Here is a 25,026-nt window from a genome sequence, read left to right as displayed (position 1 = left end):
CCGGCACACTTCCTGGTCCTGGTCCCTGAGCAGGTAACGCTGATGGCCAAGGTCGCCGAGTGGGTGAGGGTGTCTTCTGCGATGCTCTGAGGCAGGTGCCGATGGGAGGCGGTTGTGACTGCGTCCCTGCCAGGTCGGCGCCACCCTGCAGCCGGGCTGAGCGTGGACAGGCCCTCAGGCCCTGCCGCAGAGTCCGGGACTGGAGGGGAGCTGCAGCCCCTTTCGTAGACCCTCCTAGTTTTTCAACCACGGTGCCATGAGAAATTGTCTGGTGTGCCATGGTTTTGAAAAATTCCAGTTTCATCCGTCGGCTCACAAATAGACCAATCATTAGATTCTAGATATTCATTAGATATTCCAGAATATCAGCTTTGTGTTCAGCCAAACAGGCTCAGGTTTTGCACTGAGTAAATGAACAGAAACATGAACGATTACAAAATACTTTATTATATAAAGTATTTATTATATAATATATATTATATAAAGTAATGAAATAATTTCTTTGTGCTTATTGATTCCTATTCAAGAGAATTATTTTATATAGTCTATAGGCACAGAGTTAAATTTTTTATTTTACATTTTCTAATGGTGGTGTGCCTTGGCTTTTATTTTTTTCCATGAAAAAAGTGTGCCTTTGCATAAAAAAGGTTGAAAAATACTGATAGATACTAGAAGTTCTGCTGGCCGGGATCAAAGTCTTTACAGCCCCTGGCTACTTAGGGATCACCCCTGACAAGGCTTAGGGGGACCATGTAGGAAGCCTAGGATCGAGAGGCATTGGATTGAGAGGCAAATGTACCACCCGCTGTTCTATCCCTCCAGTCCTGGTCACTTTTTTGATGGTAAAACTGCTCTTGGGAGCCTTATTGGTAGTCAAAACAAAACAAAACAAAAAACTGGGCCAGCCTAAATGCTAAATTGACAAAAAACTGTTAATTTAATAATACACTGAGACAATTATCAAGGAATAAAATAGAGCAAATGATGTATGGAACAGCATAGAAAATGAATCTTAAAAATATACACAGATCCTTTACTTATGAGTGGTTTGATCATACCTCAGAACAGACTAGGGTTGTAAAAATGCAAAACAGGTACACCTCTGACTGGGGATGGAGTTTGATTTGAATGAGACATGAGGGCTCCTTCTTGGAGTGATGACAGTACTATCTCTCAGCCCACCCCCCAAGTTTCCCATTTTGAATTAATATTGTTTTGATAGTCAGCGAACAGCGGCTGGTTTTATTCTTATTCATAGTAGCCTTGGGGAGTTTATGCTGCTATCTTGCTACTATTTTTTTTTTTATGTTAAATGTGGGGAAAAAATTTACTGGACTCTCCAGACTTTTTAGTCTTTTTGCTCTGTGTGTGTGTGTGTGTGTGTGTGTGTGTGTGTGTGTGTACGTGTGTGTACTTTCTGTACCAACAGAGGAGTGTGTGTGTGTGTGTGTTGCCAAGGATTTAACCAGGCACTGCCACATGCAGGGTACTGCCACATGCAGGGTAAGTGCCTCACAACCCTCCAACCAATTAATCATGAAGTAGTAGCCATATGGATTTAAAAAAAAAAAAGTAGAAATGGAGAGGGCTGCTTACAGGCTTTTTTTGTGTGTTGAAGGGAACCAGAGCATCTGAAGACCAGAAGGTAAATGCTCTGGACTCTGCCAATCTCCTGACTATTGCAGTTTACTTCTGCACTTATTTGCCACGTATGCACTGAGTTAGTTTTTGCTCTATTTATGTTAGCTCACATTGGTAGCCAAAAGGACAAATTGCCATTTTTTAATGATGTGTGTATTTCAGTTATAGAAGATTATGAGTGTACATATAAGTAAATAATTCCTATTCCAGGCACCAAGTGTTTAAAGACAGGTGAAATGGGTATGGAATTGTCAGAAGTAAGAAAGATCTTGCTGAGTGATAACTTAGGAGCAGAGGCCAGAACTACTTGAAGAATGCAGGTGTGAGAGGGAAAAGACTTGAAGTTAACAAGACTCAGAGGATGTGCTGGAGAGATAGCATGGAGGTAAGGCGTTTGCCTTTCATACAGGTCATCAGTTTGAATCCCGACGTCCCATGTGGTCCCCCGTGCCTGCCAGGAGCAATTTCTGAGCACGGAGCCAGGAGTAACCCCTTAGCACTACTGGGTGTGAACCAAAAAAAAAAAAAAATACTCAGAGGAGGGGCAGAATAGTGGTCACAAGGTTGAGGGTGAACAAAGGAAATGGAGTAGGTACTGCAGGCAGAGCTAGGGGCTTCAGGTCCTAGAAGGCAAGAAGGCCTTTGTATGAGCTTGACTTTTACCATAAGTGAATGGGATCCAGTGGGAGGAAAAGGGCTGTGATTTGACTTTTTAAATACATTGTCAAGGGGCCGGAGAGATAGCATGGAGGTAAGGCGTTTACCTTTCATGCAGAAGGTCATCGGTTCGAATCCCGGCGTCCCATATGGTTCCCCGTGCCTGCCAGGAGCGATTTCTGAGCACAGAGCCAGGAAAAACTCCTGAGCACTGCCGGGTGTGACCCAAAAACCACAAAAAAAAAAAAAAAAATACATTGTCAAAGACCCTATTTGCATGCAGGTGGGAAATAAATTATAAATAAATTATGGAGGCAGAGGAGAGGCAGGAATAGAAAGAACAACTCAACTATTTGCTTCCAGAGAGAGCAGTGTGCCATTACCTTGAAGGGTGAATGGCAGGATATATTGATAAATTACTAATATGAAAAGAAGGATTAAGGATAATGTTACTACTTTTGGCTTGAACAACTAGAAGAATGTTGAGAAGAAAATTCAGTTTATGACATGGTGACATTTGGGATACTAAACGTAGATCAATAACAAATTTGGGCTACAGGTGAGTTTGTATAAGAGCAATACATTTGGGAGTCATCAGGCTTGGTTAGGAGGGAATGAAAATATACATAGCCCTTGTGTCCTATTCAATTCATTGTGCCTTTTTCCCCACATCACATGCTCATAAGAAACATTAAGGATCAATGGGTTGTAGAACTCAGTGGAATCATTTGTGATCAGGGGGAATTCTAATTTAACAAACCCCAAATAATTCTGCAGGTGGTTGTGGGACCAGACTCAGAAGCATTAGTTAAGGTCACCTCATTCTTCGCTCTTGATTGTTCACAGACACTTTAGCATGCCCCAGATGGGATGAATGGGTTCCTCTATTCATCTTATTCCTTTAAGTGGAAAGCTTGAGACATTTCTTTATTTGTAATAAAGAAGCAATTATGGCCAAAATGATCGTACAGTGGGCCAAGTGCTTGCTTTACATGCAGCCAACCCCATTCAATTTCTGGGCCCCATATTGTTTCCTGAGTTCTGCCAACAGTGATCCCTATATGCAGAATAAGGAGTAAGACCTGCTCATCATCTGATGTGATCCCAAAACAAATAGTAATAATAGTAATGATTCAGTATGCCTTTGATAAGTGGAACCAGGAATCTACAGACACCTATACCTAGTGCATAGGTATAGTGCACTAGTCATAAAGCTTTTCTTGCCTTCTGTAATTTTTGTTTGGTTTTTGGGCCACACCCGACAGTGCTCAGGGGTTATTTCTGGCTCTGTGCTCAGAAATCTCTCCTGGCAGGCTTAAGGGACCATATGGGATGCCAGGGATTGAACCCAGGTCTGTCCCGGTTGGCTACATGTAAGGCAAACGCCCTTCTACTGTGCTATTGTTCCGGCCCCGCCTTATGTAAATTTTTCATGTGAGCTCATAAATACATGGATAAACGTCAAGGTACTTCCTTTCTGATACTGTTACTTCTGGCAAGTCAGTGACCTTCATGAAGGGTCCCTTTCCCATAATAGTGCTCTTAACCTTTCTTTTTTTTTTTTTTTTTTTTTTTTTTTTTTTTGGTTTTTGGGCCACACCCTGTGACGCTCAGGGGTTACTCCTGGCTATGCGCTCAGAAGTTGCTCCTGGCTTCTTGGGGGACCATATGGGACGCCGGGGGATCGAACCGCGGTCCGTCCTAGGCTAGCGCAGGTAAGGCAGGCACCTTACCTCCAGCGCCACCGCCCGGCCCGCTCTTAACCTTTCTGTTGCCATCAGATATGTTGGTAAATTGTTAGCAGCTAATTCTATCAAGTTTATGAATTGGTATTTTAGATACTGAATTGGAGAGATGAACACTAGATTGGGCTGCCTGGGACCACACTTGGTTCCCTAAGTACCTCCATGACTAATTCCTGAGCACAGAACCAGGAGTAATCCCTGAGTGTCCCCAGGTATGGCCCCAAACAAGATTTTACGTTCTGCATCCTCTTCAGGAACCCATAAGATGTCATTTACTTCTGGAACTGATGCTCTTACAACCCTTGAAAAATAGTCAGGGGCCAGAGTGATAGCACAGCAGGTAAGGCATTTGCCTTGCAAACAACTGACCCATGTTCTATCCCCAGCATCTCATATGGTCTCCTGAGCCCGTCAGGTGTGATTTCTGAGTGTAGAACCAGGAGTAATCCCTGAGCACCACCTGGTGTGCCCCTCCCCCCAGAAAAGGAAAATAGTCAAATGAGATGTGTGAGGGTAAGAAAAACTGAAAATAATAGTTTGTTGTAACAATAGTTTGAGTTCCTATTATCAAGTTCTTCTAGGAATCTACCATGTTTCAAATTTCTGATGGCATTTCTACAGTACATATATATGCCTTTCATGTACCACAGAATCAAAAATCGATAAATTGCTGAATTTTCATGAAATTTTCTACTTGTTCTAGGATGGCTTGTCTTTTTCTAAAGAGGCTAACATTACAAACCATAAAGACCGAAGATAATTGCATTAGAAGATGTTTTGGTAAATATCTTATCCAGAATGGAGCACTCACACAGTTGCCCCTTACTGCTTCTATCCCAAGATCATGCACTTTAATTCATACCAAAGCTTTTAGTACTGTGGAAGACCCTGAGAATGAAAGAACCAAAGAAAAACAGGGGAAAGCTTCCTTTGGTAATATTGGCAGAAAAATTCATGACCGAATTATTCATGTGCTTGATGAGAAGGGCAATGATTTGGGGAATATGCACCGAGCAGATGTGATTCGACTCCTGAATGAACGAGACCTAAGGCTGGTGAAGAAGAACACCAGCACACAGCCTCCGGAGTACCAGCTCATGACAGGAATTCAGATCCAAGAAGAACGACTGCGACTGAGAGAGCTGGAAAAGGTGAAACCAAAAATTGGTAGGCATCTTGCTGTTTCTGCTCTAAATTCCGTAGGACTAGAAATTCACAGTTGAAATTCTGGCATTTGCCAAGTTTGCCTGTGTTAGCAATGCATTGAAAACTCAGTTTTGGGACTGGAGAGATGGCATGGAGGTAGGTCGTTTGCCTGTGAATCCCGGTATCCCATATGGTCCCCCAAGCCTGCCAGGAGCAGTTTCTGAGTGCAGAGTGTTGCCATTGCCGGTGTGATCCAAAAACCAAAAAAAGAAAAGAAAAGAAAGAAAATTCAGTTTTGCCACCATTCTAATGTCTGGTTTTCATCCCTCATTTATTTTTTATTTATTTTGGGCAGGTTACACCTGGTGATGCTCAGGCATCACTCCTGGCTCCTGCCTTGTGCTTTGGGATCACTCCTGGTGGGGTTTGTGGGACCATATGAGGTTCCAGGGATTGAACCCAGGTTGGCTGTGTGCAAAGCAAGCACCTACATGCTGTGCTATCTCTCTGGCTCCATCCCTCATTTATTTTATTCTTTGTTTCCTCCTTTCCTTTTTCCTTCACACATCTTTATGTATCAAAGGAAGGAAAAAAAAACAAGAAAAATACCACTGAAATGAGAGATGTATGTGCGTCTGTATATTATTTGTCCTTTGCTTGTCTTCTAATGTCAGACAGAAGTTTCCTTTCCCTGTCCCCCTCAGTGTATTGAGCCAAAACAGAGTCAAAATACATGTGTGGAGCTATGGATTCAGTACCGCCAGTACTTGAGGAAGTTAGAAATGGCCATTTTCAAAATCTGTGTTAATAATATCTATAACTCATTTACTATGAATAGCTTTGACCTTTCAGAAAGCTAATAAATAATTACTATTAAGTGACCATAATTTAGAAAAATTACTTTAATTTAGGAAATTAAAAGGCATTTTCATATTTTTGTTTTTGTTTTTGGGTCACACCCAGCATGCTCAGGGGTTACTCCTGGCTCTATGCTCAGAAATTGCTCCTGGCAGGCTCAGGGGACCATATGGGATGCCGGGATTCAAACCACTGACCTTCTGCATGCAAGACCTTACCTCCATGCTATCTTTCCGGCCCTGGCATTTTCATTTTTAATATATCCTAGTTTAAACACTCAGCACTCACTGTCTTAAGAGGAACAATCCCCAACATAATTGTGCTATAGATTTGAATGAAACCAAATCTAGATTTGGTTTTCAGCCTTAAAACCTGACACAAAGGTCATTGTCCTCTTTGCCCCTTCTCTGGACCTGCCCTCTCCCTTGAGGTACCCATTCACTCCATGGACTCAGCCTAAGTTCATGTCCACCAACTCCAATATTATGCAAATATTTGCATAAATAGAACCAAATGATTTTTACATATTAAAATTTAAAATGGAGGATGGGATGCAGCTCAGTAGAGAGCACTTGCCTTACATGTGTGAGGCTATTGGTTCAGTACCTCAGGAAAATGTTAGAAGTGGCATGCTGTTTTCAAAATCTGTGTTAATAATATCTATAGCTCATTTAGTATTAGTACCAGATGCCTTTTAGCTTTAAGAATATATAGGGGCCGGGCGGTGGCGCTAGAGGTAAGGTGCCTGCCTTGCCTGCGCTAGCCTAGGACGGACCGCGGTTCGATCCCCCGGCGTCCCATATGGTCCCCCAAGCCAGGAGCGACTTCTGAGCGCATAGCCAGGAGTAACCCCTGAGCGTCACCGGGTGTGGCCCAAAAACTAAAAAAAAAAAAAAAAAAAAAAAAAAAAATATACCAAAGTAAGGACCAGAGCTATCGTACAGCAGGTAGAGCATTTGCCTTACAAACAACCCACCCAGGTTCAATTCCTATTATCCCATGTAGTTGTCCGAGCTTACCAAAAATAACCCCTGAGCACTGCTGGCTGTGAAACAAAACCAAAAAATATCCATTGTACAAGAGGGTTAAGGGACTTGCCTGGAATTGGGAGGACTCCAGTTTTATCCACATATTGTCCCCATAAGCCCAGCCAGGTATAAACCAAACCTCCTTTCTCCCAAAAGAATAATTTATACATAGCTTTGTGAGTCCATGTCCAAGGAAACTGATTCTGTCCCAGTTTTTTGAATGAGGATGTGTATTTGTGTATATTCCACTTAGGAAGAGTTCCATACCTTCATGTTTGTTTCCTCTGTTCAAAAATATTTATGCTGATTGTAAAACTAAAGTTGCCTGAGAATTTGGCTCTTATGATTTTTATTAAGTGTACATAAGATTTTGTGAATTGAATGTGATAAAGTTTATGTCATAAATATAACAGATGACTAGTCTTAGCACCAACTCTCAGTTTTTCAAACTAGGACCTACACTAACAAAGGAACTAACTTTCTCTTCAAATATTGGAAAACATGATTTGAACACAAAGACTAAGCAGATTCAGCAGTGGATAGAAAAAAAAAATAAAGTTCAAATTACTATAAAGAAAGCAAAGAAGGCAGAAGAGCCAGAAAATAAAATGGTAAGTGAAATAGATATGAGTAACTGCTCAGTTGTTTTTTTCTGACCTACAAATACAATTATAGGAAATCTGGGAAATGTGACCATAGCAAAAATGATAAATCTATTCAAGTTAGTGATGATACTAACTTGTCAACTTGTTTTTCCAGAATGAGAGAACATATGATACATGTAATTGTTGATTTTTTCTTTTTTTTTTTGTTTTTTTTTGTTTTTGGGCCACACCCGGTGACACTCAGGGGTTACTCCTGGCTATGCGCTCAGAAGTCGCTCCTGGTTTGGGGGACCATATGGGACGCCGGGGGATCGAACCGCGGTCCGTCCAAGGATAGCGCAGGCAAGGCAGGCACCTTACCTCTAGCGCCACCGCCCGGCCCCAATTGTTGATTTTTTCATCGTAATTTGAGCATTTTACCCTATAGAAACATTCTTCTTCACAGTTTACAGCTGTATATTTTCCTTTTATAATATCAAATATTAAAAGGGAAAATGAGAGACTAATATTATTTGAAATTTTTATTTTTAATGTCTTAATGTCTGTAAGAAAATTGTATATAATATATAACTGTCTTCTAGAAAAGTGTGTACCAGTTTACAATTTTGGGATAAGTCTAAAGTAGTTATATACTTCTAAAGCTTGCTAAGTTCTCAGCAACTAAAAGGAAACGTTATTTTATTGGGGTTCTGCTTTCACTCCACACAAGAATCATGAGGTCCCTGCCCAAATGATTTTGTATCTCCATAACTGGGTGTCTCTAGGTTTCTGATTACCCCCAAGTGGTTTCACGTCATGGACTGTAAGGATCTGCACTGAGCTAACAATTTTTGGGATTGGGGTTCTCTTTCCATGCAAGGACCCATTGCCAGGGGTCGGGGCAGGTACTTTTTTTTTTTTTTTGATTAGGGATTGTCTAGGGTCAAAGGTAGTCTCTCGGTGCCTTGCTGAGTGGATTTAAAACCATTAATTTTATCATACTTTAGTGTAGTTACATAGTTTGTAAAACTTCCTGGTTTCAGTTGTTTAATCAAAATTGTATAAATTGATTTAACTACTACTTGAATAACGATTCAGGAATACTACTAGGTTTTATGATTATTTGAGCATTGACCTGGGTAAGAAAGATATTGGATGATGGTACTTTGTGTTGTTTTGGTTTGTTTTTTTGGCCTATAGCCAGCCGTGTTCAGGGATCACTTCTAAAGATGCTTGGGGGAGAAGGGGAGAGGATAACTGTGGTGCTGGAGATCAAATCTGGGCCAAGATACTGGGTTTTGGGTTTTTTTTTCCAGGGGGTAGGGTCACACCCAGCAGTGCTCAGGGGTTACTCCTGGCTCTGTGCTGTTGCTCCCCTGGCAAACTCAGGGGACCATATGGGATGCTGGGAATCGAGTGTTGAATCCATGTTGAATGCATGCAAGGCAGACATCCTACCGATGTGCTATTGCTCTGGCCCCAAGATACTGGTTTTAAAATAATCTTTGGCTGGCTTCTCTTTCCAGGAGGAGATCTGTAATCAGCTCCTCCAGGCTATGCCTGGTATAGCTACTTTCTCCTCCCGGCCCCAGCCTGTTCGAGGAGGAAGTGCAGTCATGTGTGTTCTTCGTCCTTTGAGCAAGAAAGAAGAAAAGGCCTACAAAGAAACACAAGACATCCAGACTGGAGACCCATTGAACAAGGAGCATGAAAGTGATCACAAAGCAGATGTTCTGCATCAGTGATTTTAATAAAAACAAATGTTCTGAGAAAAAAAAAATAACTGACCTGACTGATTAGTGTCCCTTAAGCAAAGAAACCTGATGGTTAGTTGAGGGCAAGTACACTGACTGTTGAGAGCACCTTGTCTTCAATACAATTCAGAGACTCACTACTTGTAGGTAAAGGTGAGCCTTGTTTCTGTTTCCTTTTAGGAGGGATATAGCCACTGAGGTGAGAGGCCAGACTCCGCTTTTCACGAGAGGGTTTTCTAACCTTAGGAGATATAGAGAACAGATCATTAGAATTCAGAACTAAAACTCTGACTTAATTTTACAATTATTGCATACCCTGACAGGCATATGTGAACTCAATGGAATTACTTTTCAACAACTCACATGATACAAAGTAATCAAAGCATTCAAAATAGAGCACATCTGGCTGAAACAATGCCATCTTAATAGGCAGCTGAACTCAACTTACTTGGAGTTTCATTTTCTTCTTGTCAGGGTCATGCACAACTGCATGTCTGGTGAGACTTTGCTGCAATGAAGGGAGAAAGACAAATGGCATGTGATTATTCCAAATGGTCCTTAACTGTCAATTTTTTTTATGGTCTATCAAAGGCTCTTGACCTCTACCTCAAAGATGTCCCATCTCAGAGAGAACTCTGGTCACTATCCACTTTTAAACACAAGGTCATAGACTCCACAAATTCAACCCACCTGAGGATTTCCTTGAGGTTGGTTAAAATAGAGATTACTTGCTCTCATTGCCAGAATTTCTGATTCCATGGGGCCAAAAGATCCCAGAGAATATTAATATTCCTTTGAGAATCACTGACAAGACCCCTTTGGTGGTCTCGAGGAGGAATATCTCTGGCCAAGGCTACAGAGGTGTCTTGAGCTCTGCTCTCCCACCTTCCCCCTCTGCAGGCCCAATCCTAGTCTCACTGGTCTTCCTGGGCACCCAAACAGAAAGCAGCATACTTGAAGGACTGTGTCTGAAAGTTGGGACACTCACCTTCATGGCAAAGGTTTTGCCACAGTTGGCATGCTCACACATGAACGGGCGACTTTCCTCATGGAAGGAGAGAATGTGGCTCTGAAGGTTGAACACTGTGGTGTAGGTACGTTCACAGCCTTCTCTTGGACATCGATAGACAGCTGTTTCTGGGGCATGAGTTTTCATATGCTGCTTAAGATAATCTTTGCGTTTAAATGTTTTTTGGCACACTTCACAGATTATTTTCTCTGAGGGGAGCAGATAAAACAAATATAACCAATTTTCCAGTTATGAATAGACAGAAAAATTAACACTGGATATTTAATTCCCATACTTTGAGACCACATACATACAATTAATTGTATTTAAAAGTGGTCCACCTAAAAACAATAGAGAAATTTATCTTTTTTTGGGGGGGCCACATCCGGTGACGCTCAGGGGTTACTCCTGGCTTTGCGCTCAGAAGTTGCTCCAGGCTTGGGGGAACATATGGGACGCTGGGGGATCGAACCGTGGTCCGTCCTAGGCTAGCGCAGGCAAGGCAGACATCTTACCTCTAGCGCCACCGCCCGGCCCCGAGAAATTTATCTTAAAGTACATATTTTAATGTTTCACTCTTAAAAGCACTTTGAGAGGGACTACAGAGTATTTCAATTTTACACTAGGCCATTCATACTAGCCTTACCTTTATGGGTTTCTCTCACATGTTTCATAAGTTCTGTCCACGTTTTTGCTACAAAGGAACATCCTTTTCGACATGCATAACCTATTAAAAAAATTGGCGCTTTACTTCTATGATTATTCTATTTAAAATTAGTCATAATGAGAAAGGAAACTTAAATGCATCTATATACCCCAATAGTTTGTCCTGCCTCAAGAGATGGAAATAAAAACTAAGAACAATTTATTTTTACAACAAAACTAGACAATTAGAAACAGGCTATCTCACAGAGAATTTTTGCTCAGATATCCCAAAGGACTGGTTCATCCAGTCCTCAGTCAGTTGGGGATACTGCACACAAAGCCAGGGATAAACAAACCCTGTCCCTTCCTCACTTCACCAAGGCTTACAGTCACTTTTCCTCCCTACATCACACTTGCTCTTCCTGATCCCTACCAGCAAGCAACTTAACTTGGGTAGTCCCTGTTTCCAGAAAACCACTAATACTAGGTCTTATTCATGATAGATACAACCCTTGTCTTCCTCATACCCAACCATTTTGTGAGTTGCATACAGCAAAAAGGAAGCAGGACAGAGAAAGAAAATCTACTTGATGGCCCCAGAGTACAACAGAAACAGTTGCGTAAAGCACTAGCACTGGATTAACTAGTAACTATACAAACGAAGCAACCCAAGCTAATCACCACATGAAAATGAAAAAAGTCTGCATCTCTCAGCTACAAATCAAGTTGGTTTGGTTTGCTTGCTTTTTAATATGATCAATTCAAGGGCTTGAAGAATTGAAATATAAAAATTAAAAATCCCTTATAAAAACATGATAGATACAAGGGACTTACTTATTCATATCTTTTAGGAAAAAGAATCTTGTAAGCTCTAAATTTCAATGTAAAATCCAAGTCCTTTGTGTCTCACCAAATGTAAAACATTAGAGCCAATGGCAGAGCAGTTCATAGACCAGAGCTTTGCACAACAGTGTCAATCAGTCCCTTGCCTCTGGTCAAGGGTTCAAAGCCTGAATAAAAGAATGGTGCTCCTGCCTTTCTATCTCAAGCTCCTACCAGGACCAGGCCCTACAAGATAAGGTGGGAAAACTCAACCCATGTGCTTCAAGATCCCATCCCCACCTACCTTCATGCACCTTCCCGTGGCGTTTCAAACTGCTGGGGGAGGAAAAGTGTTTCCCACATCCTTCCTGGGTACACCTGGGTGAGAACACATGCGCTGTCAGCCAGTCTGGTTGCACAGGAAATCCACACAGGGTCACCCATGTCCTTTTCTCCTGTTTAAATAGCCTCATCCCACAATCCACCACTCATAAAAAGGAGATTTAGGGGCTGGAGATAGTACAGTTGATTAAGGAGCGTGACTTGCATGCAGTTGAATTGGGTTCAGTCCTCAGCACTGCACATAGTTCCCTGAGCAAGGGTGGGTGTGGCACAAAAATAAAAACTAAATTGGAGGGTAGGGAGGGATAAAGAGGGAACAAAGTTCAAGTACTTGCCCAGCATCACATTTGGTTCCCTGAGCACCACTTCTGTCCCCAACCCTTTCTCGCATTTTATACTTCTATCTTTTGCCACAGGAAATTTAAGAGATTTTCACCATATAAATAAAGTACCAACCTGAATACTGGTTCATTGGTATGTTGGCATTGGTGGATTTTCAGTTGCTGATGTTTCTTAAAGGTCTTTTTACAAGTTTCAAAACTACACTATTTAGAGAAGATTTGTTAGTCTTCAGAAAAATAAAAAACAATTCATAACAAGTCTCTCAAGATAAATACTATGAAGTTACTATAAATTTTATCTCAAGAAGATTTAAAAAGTAACACATCTGATTATTTCATTTGGATAATCTACCAATAATTTTCATTGGCTACAGTTAACATTTAACCTAGTATATTTAGTGCAAGTTTGCTTTCAAAATAGGACTATTATTTTTTGAATTAAATTATTTAATTCAATCACCATGAGATAGTTACAAAGTTGTTCATGACTGAGTTTCAGTCATACAGTGTTCCATACCCTTCACAAGTACACCTTTCCTGCCACCAGTATCTCCAGTTTCCCTCCTAACTGCTACAGTGGCAGACCTCTCTCTCTTTCTTTCTCTCCCCCTTTCTCCTTCTCCCTCTCCATTGTTTTTTTTTTTTTGTTTTTGTTTTTGGGTCAACCCGGCAGCGCTCAGGGGTTACTTCTCTACACTCAGAAATCGCTCCTAGCAGGCTCGGGATCATATGGGATGCCAGGATTCGAACCACCATCCTTCTGCAGGCAAGGCAAACGTCCTACCTCCATGCTATTATGCAAATTACTTTATCTCTTTTTAGCACCTAATTCTGGTCCAAAGTAATCCTTTTTTGGGGGAGGGGGGCACACTCGGCAGTGCTCAGGGGTTACTCCTGGCTCAGAAATTGCTCCTGGAAGGCTCGGGGAACCATATTGGATGCCAGGGATCAAACCTGGGTCTGTCCCAGGTCCGCCTCATGCTGTGCTATCACTCTGGCCCCTAGAGTAATCATTTCTAACATTGCCATAATGGTCCCTTATCTGCCCTACCTGCCACTCTCCCATTTGTGGCAAATTTCCTACCATAGACTGGTCCTTTTGGCTCTTGTCTCTATATTGTCTTTGGGTGTTAATACCATATTATCTATTTTATATCCCACAAATAAGTGCCATTATTCTATGTCTATTCCTCTCCTTCTGACTCATTTTTATCAGCATATACTTTCCATATCCGTCCATTAATAAGAAATGTCATGACTTCATTTTTCCTTACAGCTGTGTAGTGTTCCACTGTGTAGATATGCCAGTTTCTTTACTCACTCATCTGTTCTTGGGCTTTTGAGATGTTTCCAGATTTGGTTACTGTGAATAGTACTGCAATGAACTTGGGAATACAGAAGCATTGTATTTTTGGGCTCCTAGGGTATATTCCCAGGACCAGTCTTGATGGGTCATATGAGAGCTTAATTTTTAGTACTTCGAGCAATGTCCCTTTATCTTTCAAAAAGGCTGGACCAGTCGACATTCACCAGCAGTAAATGAGAGTCCCTTTCTTCCCACACCTGCGCCAGCACTGATTGTTATTATTCTTTTAGATGTGTGCCAGCCTCTAATGTGTGAGATGTTATCTCAGTGTTGTTTTAATTTGCATCTCCCCAATGATTACTGATGTGAAACATTATTTTTTGTGCCTTTGTCCATCTGTATTTCTTTTTTGAGGAAGTTTCTGTTCTCCACATTTTTTAAAGGGGTTAGATATATTTTCTTAAGTGCTATCTTAGATAATTAGATATTAATGTCTGATATTAACCCCCTTATCAGATGGGTATTGGAGGAATAGTTTCTCCCCATCTAGGAGCAATCTTTATATTCTGGTCACCATCAAGATAAAACTATTAGAAAAGCTAGCCAAAAGAAACTGTGGTACATATACACAATGGAATATTATGCATCTGTCAGGAGAGATGAAGTCATGAAATTTTCCTATACATGGAATCTATCATGCTGAGTGAAATAAGTCAGAGAGAGAGAAAAACGCAGAATGGTCTCACTCATCATCTATGGGTTTTAAGAAAAATGAAAGACATTCTTGCAATAATAATTTTCAGACACAAAAAGAGAAAAGGCTGGAAGTTACAGCTCACCTCATGAAGCTCACCACAAATAGGGATGAGTTTAGTTAGAGAAATAACTACATTTTGAACTATCCTAATACTGAGAATGTATGAGGGGAGTAGAAAGCCTGTCTAGAGTACAGGAGGGGGTTGGGTGGGGAGGAGGAAGATTTGGGACATTGGTGATGGGAATATTGCACTGGTGGTGTTCTTTACATGACTGAAACCCAAACACAATCATGTATGTAATCAAGGTGTTTAAATAAAATATATATAAAAAAAAAAGAAAAGCTAGCCAGATTAAATTCAGGCCTGACAAACTCTGGTTGATGAAAATGAAAGAATTGGGCAAGAATTATAAAACTGTCCAGAGAATATAGAATCATTCATACTTACTACATATTGTTTTTGCTGATTTTCATGCTTACGTTCAACATGTTTCTTCAAGTTTGATTTTGTGTTGAATTTTTGATCACAGCCACTAGCTATACACCTGCAAGAAATTGTATAAACCCAAATTTAACAAACCCAGGGATGTTTTAGATGTGTATATCTTTTATTTTATAAAAGCTAGTTATTCTATGGGGCTGGCGAGGTGGCGCTTGAGGTAAGGTGTCTGCCTTGCAAGCGCTAGCCAAGGAAGGACCAAGGTTCGATCCCCCGGCATCCCATATGGTCCCCCCAAGCCAGGGACGATTTCTGAGCGCTTAGCCAGGAGTAACCCCTGAGCATCAAACGAGTGTGGCCCAAAAAACAAAACAAAACAAAAAAAAGCTAGTTATTCTGAACTATTGTATTAATAGTGTAACAGATCCCCAAATATCATGCTGTACCATGTAGGCCTCTCCCTGCTGCTGTGATTAGCTTGTCATGAGATGCATATTTATTTGAGGCTTCTGTGCATTACAAACTAGAATTTGGGACTTGAGGATCATGGTCAGAAAGAACCCTCTTAACCTAAATGGGAAGGTAGTTGTTTGCAGGGAGATCAGTGTATGTAGATAGGATTGTGAGTGCAGTGGAAGGCAAGTCAAGTCAGTGTGAGGAGGTAGAAGTAGTGCTAAGCCACTGGGCGGAAAGGGGTTTTGGAGGTTGGGCTCTCCTTTGAAGGCATTAGGGTATCTTTGGAAAATGACTGGCCAGACCAGACAAGGACCTTGAGGCCAGCCAGCCAATGTGGAGTTGGGGTCATTTGCCAAAGGACCTCAAATAAAAAAAAATAGAGAACTGATTTATGTTTATTTAGAAAAGTCAGACAGATATTTAGAGCAGAGCCATAAACCACTCTAGCTCAAACCCCTTAATAGCACTTAATAGCAAGAGTTTATCACTTAGAACTGAGTTATCAATTCTCTCTGCAGATGATTCTTTTTTCACACATGCTTCCCAGGTGACTTTTCTGTGCCTACTGGAAAAAGCCACAGGGATAGTACAGCTGGTAGGGCACTTTGCTTTCCATGAAACAGGTCCAGTTTTCACCCCTGGTAACCCCATGTGGTCCTTGAAGTGTCATGTTCTCTAGAAAATTGGTTGAGGTTTGATTCCCATCGAGCTCCCAGACAGGAAAGGCAATTCTCATTCCCCATCTAATTAGGACAGGGGGAACAGTTCCAGTTGTAGAGATCTGCAGGAAATAATTCACACAGTGAAAAGGTACAAAAATGGGTTTGGGAAATCCAGTACTCAAGCAAGGAATTCAAACCACAAAAGCTTTCTGCTCCTAAGATGGAATGCAGCTCAGTAGAAGACTGAGTAGAAGAATGATCAGTAGAAGAATGATCCCCTGCCTTCCTGAGATCCTTGCTTTTATTAACCAGAATCAGGTCCCACCCTAGGGTGGGAGCAGAATACCAAGTAAGGAATAATCTAATATACTATCACCAGATCACACCGTAGGGTGGACCACAATTATTAATTAGGGTAGGATCAGTAACCCAACATCCCCTAAGCACAGAGCCAGGAGTAAGCCCGGAGAAATGCTAGATGTGGCTCCCCAAGCCAAAATAAGTACATAAATAAAAATCCCAACCCTGCCTTGACTTACGCAAAGGGCTTTTCTCCAGTGTGAGTCAGCCTGTGGCGGCTCAGGTGGTAATCCCTGACAAAGGCCTTGCCGCACCCTTCATGATCACAAACAAATGGTCTCTGTGGAAAGGAGAGAGAAAACCACATCAAACCTGTGTGAGCTAGTAATATCCCCTCAGATATTTCAAAAAGTGACTAGCATAGTTAAGTGTTAAGATGGTTTTCCCTGTGCGGAGTGCCTGATATACTCAGTCACAAGGTTTTACACACACACACACACACACACACACACACACACACACACACACACACACACACACACACCCTTTACACAATAAAAATCCGCAATGGTCCTACCACAAATTCTTTTAAGGTATTCAATATTCCAACATCTATCCCAACACCAGTGTGCCCTCCCTTCACCAAAGTTCTGTTTTTTACCCATACCCCAGGCTTGCCTCCTTGGCAGGCACACTTTATATTTCTTGGTTATAACATATATCTCACATTTGGTGTTACTGAAGCCGTTTTCTGGGATTTACTGAGATTCCCTTTCCTCCCGACAACATAGTAGCTCACAACCAAGTGTTGTGAGCACACCCTCCAACATAGAAACAGCCTAGCTCTACAACTGAACCTCATCAAACTGCCAAACCTCCAAATCATTTCAGTTCTATTGCTCCTGGACTATGTGGCTGCACATGCAGCCTCAAGAAACCTCCAAATTTCATAGTATTGTCAGCCCAGTACAATCAGAGCAAATCTGATGGGTAAGTTGTATAGAAGACCACCAAACTCAATTAACACAATTGGCTTCGTAAATCCTCAGTTGATTCAGTAACACCATTGTGAGATATAACAATTATCATACATTGACTTTTATTGATCTATTTTTTTTTTATAGTTCCACTTGCCTTTTGTAGCAAAAACAAAATTAAGTAAATCTGTTTGTGTCTACTAAGGGAGCAGGCTGGGGACATTGGTAGAAGATAGAGTACACTGTTGGTGAGTTGGGTGTTGTGACATGTAATGTCTGAAGAAACTGTACTACAGACTTGATAAGTCATGGTTTCACAAGAAAAAATAATTTTAAAAACTCATACTGCGTGGCATCAGCAAACATATCCCCTTATCTTCCCTCCCCAACACTACTTGCAGGCCTAACTGCAAGCAGACTCAAGAACCAGAAGGACGGGCCAGCGACGTGGCGCTAGAGGTAAGGTGTCTGCCTTGCAAGCGCTAGCCAAGGAAGGACCGTGGTTCGATCCCCGGCGTCCCATATGGTCGCCTCAAGCCAGGGGCGATTTCTGAGCGCTTAGCCAGGAGTAACCCCTGAGCATCAAACGGGAGTGGCCCGAAAAAACAAAATAAATAAAAATAAAAGAACCAGAAGGACGGACCGGGGGGGGGGGGCCTGTTTTCTAACTCTACCGTCAAAAACGCACTACCTAGCTCCAGCAGCAAAACCAGTTTTGCTTTGTTTTACTCTGAAAAACATAAGGCAATAGCTCATCAGTGGGGTGGGGAGTTGGGGAGCAGGCACCGGTGCCAGCATTAGTAACAGCATACTCAGGCCTTCTAAAGAAAGAGCAACTCCATTCAAGGCATCTCGCCCAGGGCCTGCCTGCCACCTGGTTCAGTCTCCTCCACCCACACTCATCTCCCCACTAAAGTGGGCAAGACTGGACCATGGTGGGTCCTCCCAATCGTCACCTTTCACGCGTAAAGTGGACAGACACCATGACTGTTCTGCTCAGGGCTCCTCCCTCTCAGCTACCCAGGCATCAAGTTTTAGCAAAGAAAGCAAGCAGACTTGCTTGCAAACCATCGGAGGTGCGGGTCGGAGGCCACTAGAGGCTGCTGGCAGGCAGAGAGGGGCATAGACCCAGGCGCACCCTTCTTCACTTGGGTACCCTCAGATCCAAGGGAAGGATGTGGAACAAAGCGGGAGTCCTGAGTGGAGCTCAGCTCGGTATTTTCCAACAACCAAACGGAGCGCCCGCCGAGACGTCTTGCAGTCTCGCCTCTGCCCTGCGCACCCGGGCCCCCAGCCCTACCTCCCCCGTGTGTTTGCACAGGTGCGCTTCGAGCTTCCAGGCCTTGTTGTAACTGGCGCTGCAGTCGGGGAAGGAGCAGATGAACCTGCTCAGGGGTGTGGGGGGAGACGGGGCCGGGCCGGGGCTCTCGCCCGCCGCGACAAACGCGTCGGCGATCGTCAGCGAAGACACCGCCTCGGCGACCGAGGCCGGGGGCTCCAGGGCGCCCGCGGATCCGCACCGGGCACCACCACGCGCAAGAGCGCGCCAGGACCCCGCGCCCGACCCGGGCCGCCACGCCACGGCGCACTTCCGGGAGCGGCCGCCCGGGGGCGGGGCTGGCGCGACGCACAGGCCAAGGACCCCGCCCCGCGCAGGCGCCGCTTCTGCGCATGCTCCGAGGAGCCCTGGGAGCCTCAGCCTCGGGGTCAGGATGTTTTTTTCTGGCTGGACTGACATTGCAGTCGGTTGGATGCTTTCTTGCGCGTGGCTGGCGGGGGTTTGGTCCCCTGAACCCTTCCAGGAGTAATGCCAAACCCAACACTTGTTCTTACTATATAATCGAGCAGTCCTTTTTATGCATGCCTATGCTTGTCTGCTTTCTATATTCTTTTGCCTCAAAATGTTAAGTCCAGGTGAACGATGCACCGTTCAAAGACACCGAGACCACAGTCTCATGCAAAAGCAGGGGGGTTATTTTCTTACAAGCATATGCAGGGGCTGCGCTAGAATCCAGCATAAGCCAGAAACTGCCAGCCCCGAGCCATGAGCTTACAAGCTGTATATAGCATCTCAAACAATAAAAAGTTACAGTAGATTGATTTGCTTTAGGAAGTACATGACATCACATTTTTGCAAGATTTAGGCTCAAGCTTACAGGGTTAACATGACCAGGTTTAAACCATGTCAGAACAGAAAAGCAGTTAAACTGTAACTGGGTCGACAAGTTCCCAGAATTGTGAAGGGGGTAGGTGATCAAGGCAGTTAGGGAACTCGGGAAATGTTTCTTTTACAAAAACTAAGCCCTTTGGGGGCCGGAGCAATAGCAGAGCTGAGAGGTGTTTGCCTTGCAAACGACTGACCAGGGATTGTACCCCAGCAACCCATAGGGTCCCCCGATTCTGCTAGGAGTATCTCTTGAGCACTGCCTGGTGTGCCACCCCACCCCACCCCCAAAACAACTAAGCCTTCTGCTCTGATGTTCTTTTTAGTCACTCTGTGGATACTGCACTTGGGGTTAATTTTTAAATGCAGCATAACAAATATATAAAAATCAATGTTTGGGGTTTGTTGGGGGTATTTTTGCTTGTTTTGTTGCTTGTTTGTTTTTTGGGGGGGCTAAACTGGTTATGCCCAGGGCTTACTCCTGGCTCTGTGCTCAGGGTTCACTCCTGGCACACTTGGAGGACCATATAGGGAGCTGGGGGTCCAACTCAGGCCTGTTACATGCAATGCAAACACTTGCCGTGTTATACTGTCACTCCAGCCCCTAAATTCAGTCTTTTATTACAACAAAAATCTTTAGATAAATTCTTTTGAGGCTGAGGACGTGACTCAGTGATAAGCATGAACTTTGCATGTGTGAGTCCTTGGGTTGTATGTATCCCCTGTATCACCAAAAATAAAGTTTATTTCTACAAAAAAAAATCTTTAGATCTGAGAGTACTGAATTCAAGTCTGAAAGAGGCCATCTGAATAAAGAGGGTACTAACAGGAGTGTTGACACAACACCCAAATTTGTACAAGATTTTGCCCACCAACAAGAAGTTCATTTGCAGAAGTGTAGGTATGTTGAAAACTGGACAAAATAGCTTGAATCCAAAACACATAATCAAAGAGATGTTACTGAGAAAAGGAGGTTAAAGAAAAACCACTCTGGGGGCCGGAGCAATAGCGCAGCGGCAGGGCATTTGCCTTGCACATGGCCAACACAGGACAGACACCGGTTCGATTCCTGGCATCCCAAATGGTCCCCTGAGGTTGTCAATCCCCGAATGATTTCTGAGCACAGAGCCAGGAGTAGCCCTGAATGCCTCTGGGTGTGACCCCAAAACAAACAAACAACTCTCCCCCACACTTTTTCTTGGTCAAAGAAATAATTTAAGGGCAAGGCCATGCAGAAAATAGAGAAATTTATAAAGGAGTTAGTATATTCCTGATACCTGGGTTTCTGTGATCCTAGGAGAATTAGGTACTGGGTTTGGAGGGTTTGGGTTTGGCTTGGAAGGAGTGAACTAACAAAGTGGAGGGAATTGCAGAAAGGTTGGATTGGGATAGTGCTAAGGACAACACACTTGTTTAAAAATTACATGTCTGATTAGCATCTATTTGTGCAGCCAAAGGCCCTTTAACATGTATTTTGGGCTTAAAGAGGAAAATAGTAAAATAGGTCAGGATTCTAGTCACTGACCTGGTGGCCACGAGGTCCAGAAATTCAAAGCACTATTACAGATATTGTTTTTATGTGGCATGTTTTTGGCTGCTAGATCTTTTTGAAGAGCGCTATCAACCCAGATACCAGCATAGCTGGAGTTTGGTCAGACTGCAGAGAGTTGTAGAGGAGTGGTGAAACAGGGCTATAGACAAAGTGGTGATTCTACATGATGGGTGCAGCAGGCATGGCTTCAGCAGAGTGGGTGCGTGGCTTGCCCTCTTCTGACATTGTCAGCTTTTAGGATTGTAGCTTTTAGGCCAGTGTACCCATTTTTCATGGCTTGGCTTATATCTCTTTTGAGAACAGAGTGATTCTATGGAGCTGACTGGGTGCAGACACAGCGATTCTAGACACATGTATATCTATAGCAGAGTAATGAGAAATACACTAGCATGTAATCACAAAACAGCATTTGAAAATCTTTTAAACAATAACAAATTTTAAGAGTAGAGAGACATACTTTCATCTAAAGTGTCACCTGCTCACTTTTTAGAGCACTGACTTAGCAGCATTCTTTCATTTGTTATTTTTAATGTGTGTGTGTGTGTGTCACACCTGGCAGTGCTCAGAGGTCACTCCTGGCTCAGAAATTGCTCCTGGCAGGCTTTGGGGACCATATGGGATGCCGGGATTCGAACCACCGTCCTTCTGCATGAAAGGCAAACATCCTACCTCCATGCTATCTCTCCGGCCCCTGATTTGTTATTTTTAATTTTGGTATCGTAATTTACATGTTTAGAATAAGTTCCCAGACATACAGTATTCCTGCCTCCAAACACACCTTCATCTCTCCATAGCCCTGGCTTCAGCTTAGGATAATAATGCCCAAGAAGGAGAGAAGTGAGGAAGTAAGAAGAGCAGGTCTGGAGGTTACATGGGGTTAAAGCTCATGGATCTTAGGTGCCTCTGTGGGTTGAAGCAGCTTCTTGTATATTACCAAACGACTGGACCCAATATGACTGAAAGTATGGGACTCAAACTATTGACATTAATCTTAAAGATATGTCTGTCAAGGAGCCAAAGCACTGGTACAGTGAATAGGACCATCTATGTTGGTTCCCCGACAAATCCACAAACACCAGAGCCAGGAATGATTCCCAAGTGCCATCAGGTGTGGCTGAAACAGAAAACAACAAAACAATATCTGTGGAGGAGTCAGAGTGGGGAGTTGGAAGGAACCAGGTTTTATTTATTTATTTTTTTTATTTTGGTTTTTAGGTCAGCCCGGCAGCTGTATCTTGAGACTTTGTTTTGGATTTGGGGCCACACCTAGGGGTGGTCAGAGGATACTCCTGGTTCTACTCTCAGAAAGTCTTCTGGTATGCTCGGGGGACCGTAGGGAATGCTAGGGATCAAACCTTGGTCAGATGCTTACAAGAAAAAGTCCTACCTGCTGTGCTATCTCTCCAGCCCCTCTTGAGCCTTTTTTTTTTTAAATCATTTATTGAGACTTTTTAAATCTTTTTTTTTTTTTCGAGACACCTGGGATGTACTCAGAGATCACTCTTGGTGGGCTCAGAGGAACATATGAGGTGGGGTAGATTGACCCTGAGTTGACTGAGTACAAGGCAAATGCCCTCTCTGCTGGTCTCTCCAGTTCCCCTGCATCTTTGTTTCTGGCTATATCCCATCCTCAGATCTCTCCCCCCCCCCCCCTCTCTCTTCTCTCTCTCTTCTTCTCTCTCTTCTCTCTCTCCTTCTCTCTCTCTTCTCTCTCTTCTTCTCTCTCTTCTCTCTCTCTCTCACTCTCTCTCTCTCTCTCTCTCTCTCTCTCTCTCTCTCTCATTAATCAGTGGACAGTGTTTAGGCAGCTGCCATTTTGCCTTCTTGGTTCTTCTACATCCCACAGTTCCAAGCCAGTTCCTCTAATTAGCCTTCCTCTCATCCCCATTTTCTCCACAGCTGTAATTGCCTGCTAGATTTCCAGTGCAAGTCTGTGCTTAATCACTCCAACCCACTTCAAAACCATTTTAGTCTGGAGTAGGCAGATTCCATCTAGTGAACAGGACCTGACTGCTCCCTGATTATCCGTCAGGTCAGGCGTTTGAATGTGTAGTCTCCAGCCATATGATTTTTGTGTTGGGTATTTTCTCTGGCCAATACTTTTCACTGAACCACCGAAAACACCTTGAGCAAAGATAAGCAGACACCTATACAGGTTCTCATTTACTTTAGGGTAGACTCCATCTGCCTCTCATCTCCATCACTACCATCTCAGTTTAGTTCACTATCTTGCCACCTGTTCCCTATATGTGTTCAGCTTCCAGGTCCACCTCTTCTTTCTTCTCCTCTTCCTCACTTTTCTCCTCCTCCTCATCTCCCTCCTCCTCTTCCTGTTGCTCCTCCTCCTATTCTATCTCCTTCCCCTTCTCCTTTTTCTCTTCCTCCTTCCTCTTCTTTTATTTTTATATTTTTCTTTTTTGGGGGGTGGGGGTTTACACCTGGCAGTGCTCAGGGATTACTCCTGGCTCTATGCTCAAAAATCGCTCCTATGCCGGGATTCGAACCACCATCCTCCTGCATGCAAGGCAAATGCCCTACCTCCATGCTATCTCTCCGGCCCCTTCACTTTTATTCTTGGGTCATACCCAGCAGTGATAAAGGCTAGTTCCTGGCTCTGCACTAAGGGATCACTTCTGGCTTGCTTGGGGGATCATATAGGGTGCTGAAGATCAAACTTGGGTCAGTTACATATAAAACAAGTGGCTTACTGTACTTACTTCACCTGCCCTTTTTAATCTTTTCTCTGTACTCTTGCTAAGGAATCTTCCTCAGAGGCTATGGATTCCCATAGTGGCCCTGGTCCTCTATCTAGAACCTTGGAAAGGCGTGGTGATTCATGCCCAGGACTCGTCAAGAACACATTTTCATTCTTTCCTTAGACACTTTTTTCCTATTTCTTCCAGTGGAATATGAAGATTAATATTCATTCATTTACTTCCCTTTTGCCAGGAAACATAGGTTTTATTGGGGGTGTGTGTGTGCAAGGGCACTCCCAGTTCTGCTCAGGGCTTATATGTCTGGGTCTCCTTGTACTAGGGTCCAAACCTGAGTCAGCTACATTCAAGGAAAATGCCTTCCCTTTTATATATTATGAATCTAACTAACATTTACTTCTCTTTCCTGTCTTCTAAAGAGCTATGAAACAGCAGTATATACATTTAATCATTTCACATGTATAGTTCACATAATACTCCTGAAAACCCTCTTCAATCAGTTTTGTTATGATTTCTACTTTATAAATGAGAAATTTTAGTCATTCATATGCAAATAGTCACCCCTGAGCACCGCTGGGTGTGGCCCAAAAACCAAAAAAAAAAAAAAAAAGAAAGTGCTAAGTGTCACCTCCTCACATTGTAACCATGTGGTACCATGCTCTTAGACCCAACAGTGGCATTTATACTGTTACCATCTCATCATTGCTACTCATACTGATTGTCAACTCAACAAATGATTTCCAAAACATGCTGGGCTTTGGCCACTTACCTTACATGTCATGAAATGGGCTTAGAATTTCCAAGCACTGAACTAGGGAAATATCTCAGTAGTAGGTCACATTCTTCGTATCTATGAGGCGCTACAGGCAGCATAAGGGGAAAAAAAATCTAAGTTTGATAGCCAGAGAAATAGTACAGTATGTAAGGTGGTTGTTTTGTATGTGATGGCCTGAGTTTGATCCTGGAACTATTTATGTTCTCCTGAGTCCCCTAAGGAGTGTTTCCTGAACACAGAACCAGGAATAAGTCCTGAGCACTGTCATATGGATCAAAACCCACAAAAATTTTTATTTCTATCTGAACTGGTATGTATATATACAGAGAGAGAAGAGATATAGAATTACTTT

General features: G+C 42.9%; 2 protein-coding genes across 2 annotated transcripts; one reads left to right on the top strand and one right to left on the bottom strand.

The window, feature by feature from the left end:
• Positions 1–9,442, top strand: MTIF3 (mitochondrial translational initiation factor 3). The gene is made up of 4 exons (XM_049778309.1): positions 1–33; positions 4,747–5,210; positions 7,529–7,686; positions 9,186–9,442. The coding sequence occupies exons 2-4, from the start codon at positions 4,748–4,750 to the stop codon at positions 9,402–9,404; spliced, it is 840 nt and encodes a 279-aa protein (XP_049634266.1). The 5' UTR covers positions 1–33; position 4,747; the 3' UTR covers positions 9,405–9,442.
• Positions 9,389–19,207, bottom strand: GTF3A (general transcription factor IIIA). The gene is made up of 9 exons (XM_049778457.1): positions 18,770–19,207; positions 16,732–16,832; positions 15,084–15,180; positions 12,688–12,776; positions 12,194–12,267; positions 11,069–11,149; positions 10,402–10,631; positions 9,862–9,921; positions 9,389–9,654 (listed from the first exon to the last, which is right to left on the bottom strand). Exons 1-9 carry the CDS (start codon positions 19,205–19,207, stop codon positions 9,487–9,489), a joined length of 1,338 nt encoding a protein of 445 aa, XP_049634414.1. The 3' UTR covers positions 9,389–9,486.
• Between the last annotated feature and the right edge of the window lie 5,819 nt (positions 19,208–25,026).

This window comes from Suncus etruscus, chromosome 8, assembly GCF_024139225.1.
Source record: "Suncus etruscus isolate mSunEtr1 chromosome 8, mSunEtr1.pri.cur, whole genome shotgun sequence".
Taxonomy (NCBI): Eukaryota; Metazoa; Chordata; class Mammalia; order Eulipotyphla; family Soricidae; genus Suncus; species Suncus etruscus.
Note: the sequence above shows the minus strand (reverse complement) of the source record. Positions and strands in the feature narration are given on the sequence as shown.

Coding starts and splice junctions, on each gene's coding strand:
- MTIF3 (XM_049778309.1), top strand. CDS start 4,748: ATGGCTTGTCTTTTTCTAAAGAGGCTAACATTACAAACCATAAAGACC. Junction 5,211..7,528: donor AAAGGTGAAACCAAAAATTG/GTAGGCATCTTG, acceptor TTTTCAAACTAG/GACCTACACTAACAAAGGAA. Junction 7,687..9,185: donor AAGAGCCAGAAAATAAAATG/GTAAGTGAAATA, acceptor TTCTCTTTCCAG/GAGGAGATCTGTAATCAGCT.
- GTF3A (XM_049778457.1), bottom strand. CDS start 19,207: ATGTCAGTCCAGCCAGAAAAAAACATCCTGACCCCGAGGCTGAGGCTC. Junction 16,833..18,769: donor TGTGCAAACACACGGGGGAG/GTAGGGCTGGGG, acceptor TCCTTTCCACAG/AGACCATTTGTTTGTGATCA. Junction 12,777..15,083: donor ATCAGCAAAAACAATATGTA/GTAAGTATGAAT, acceptor TTCTCTAAATAG/TGTAGTTTTGAAACTTGTAA.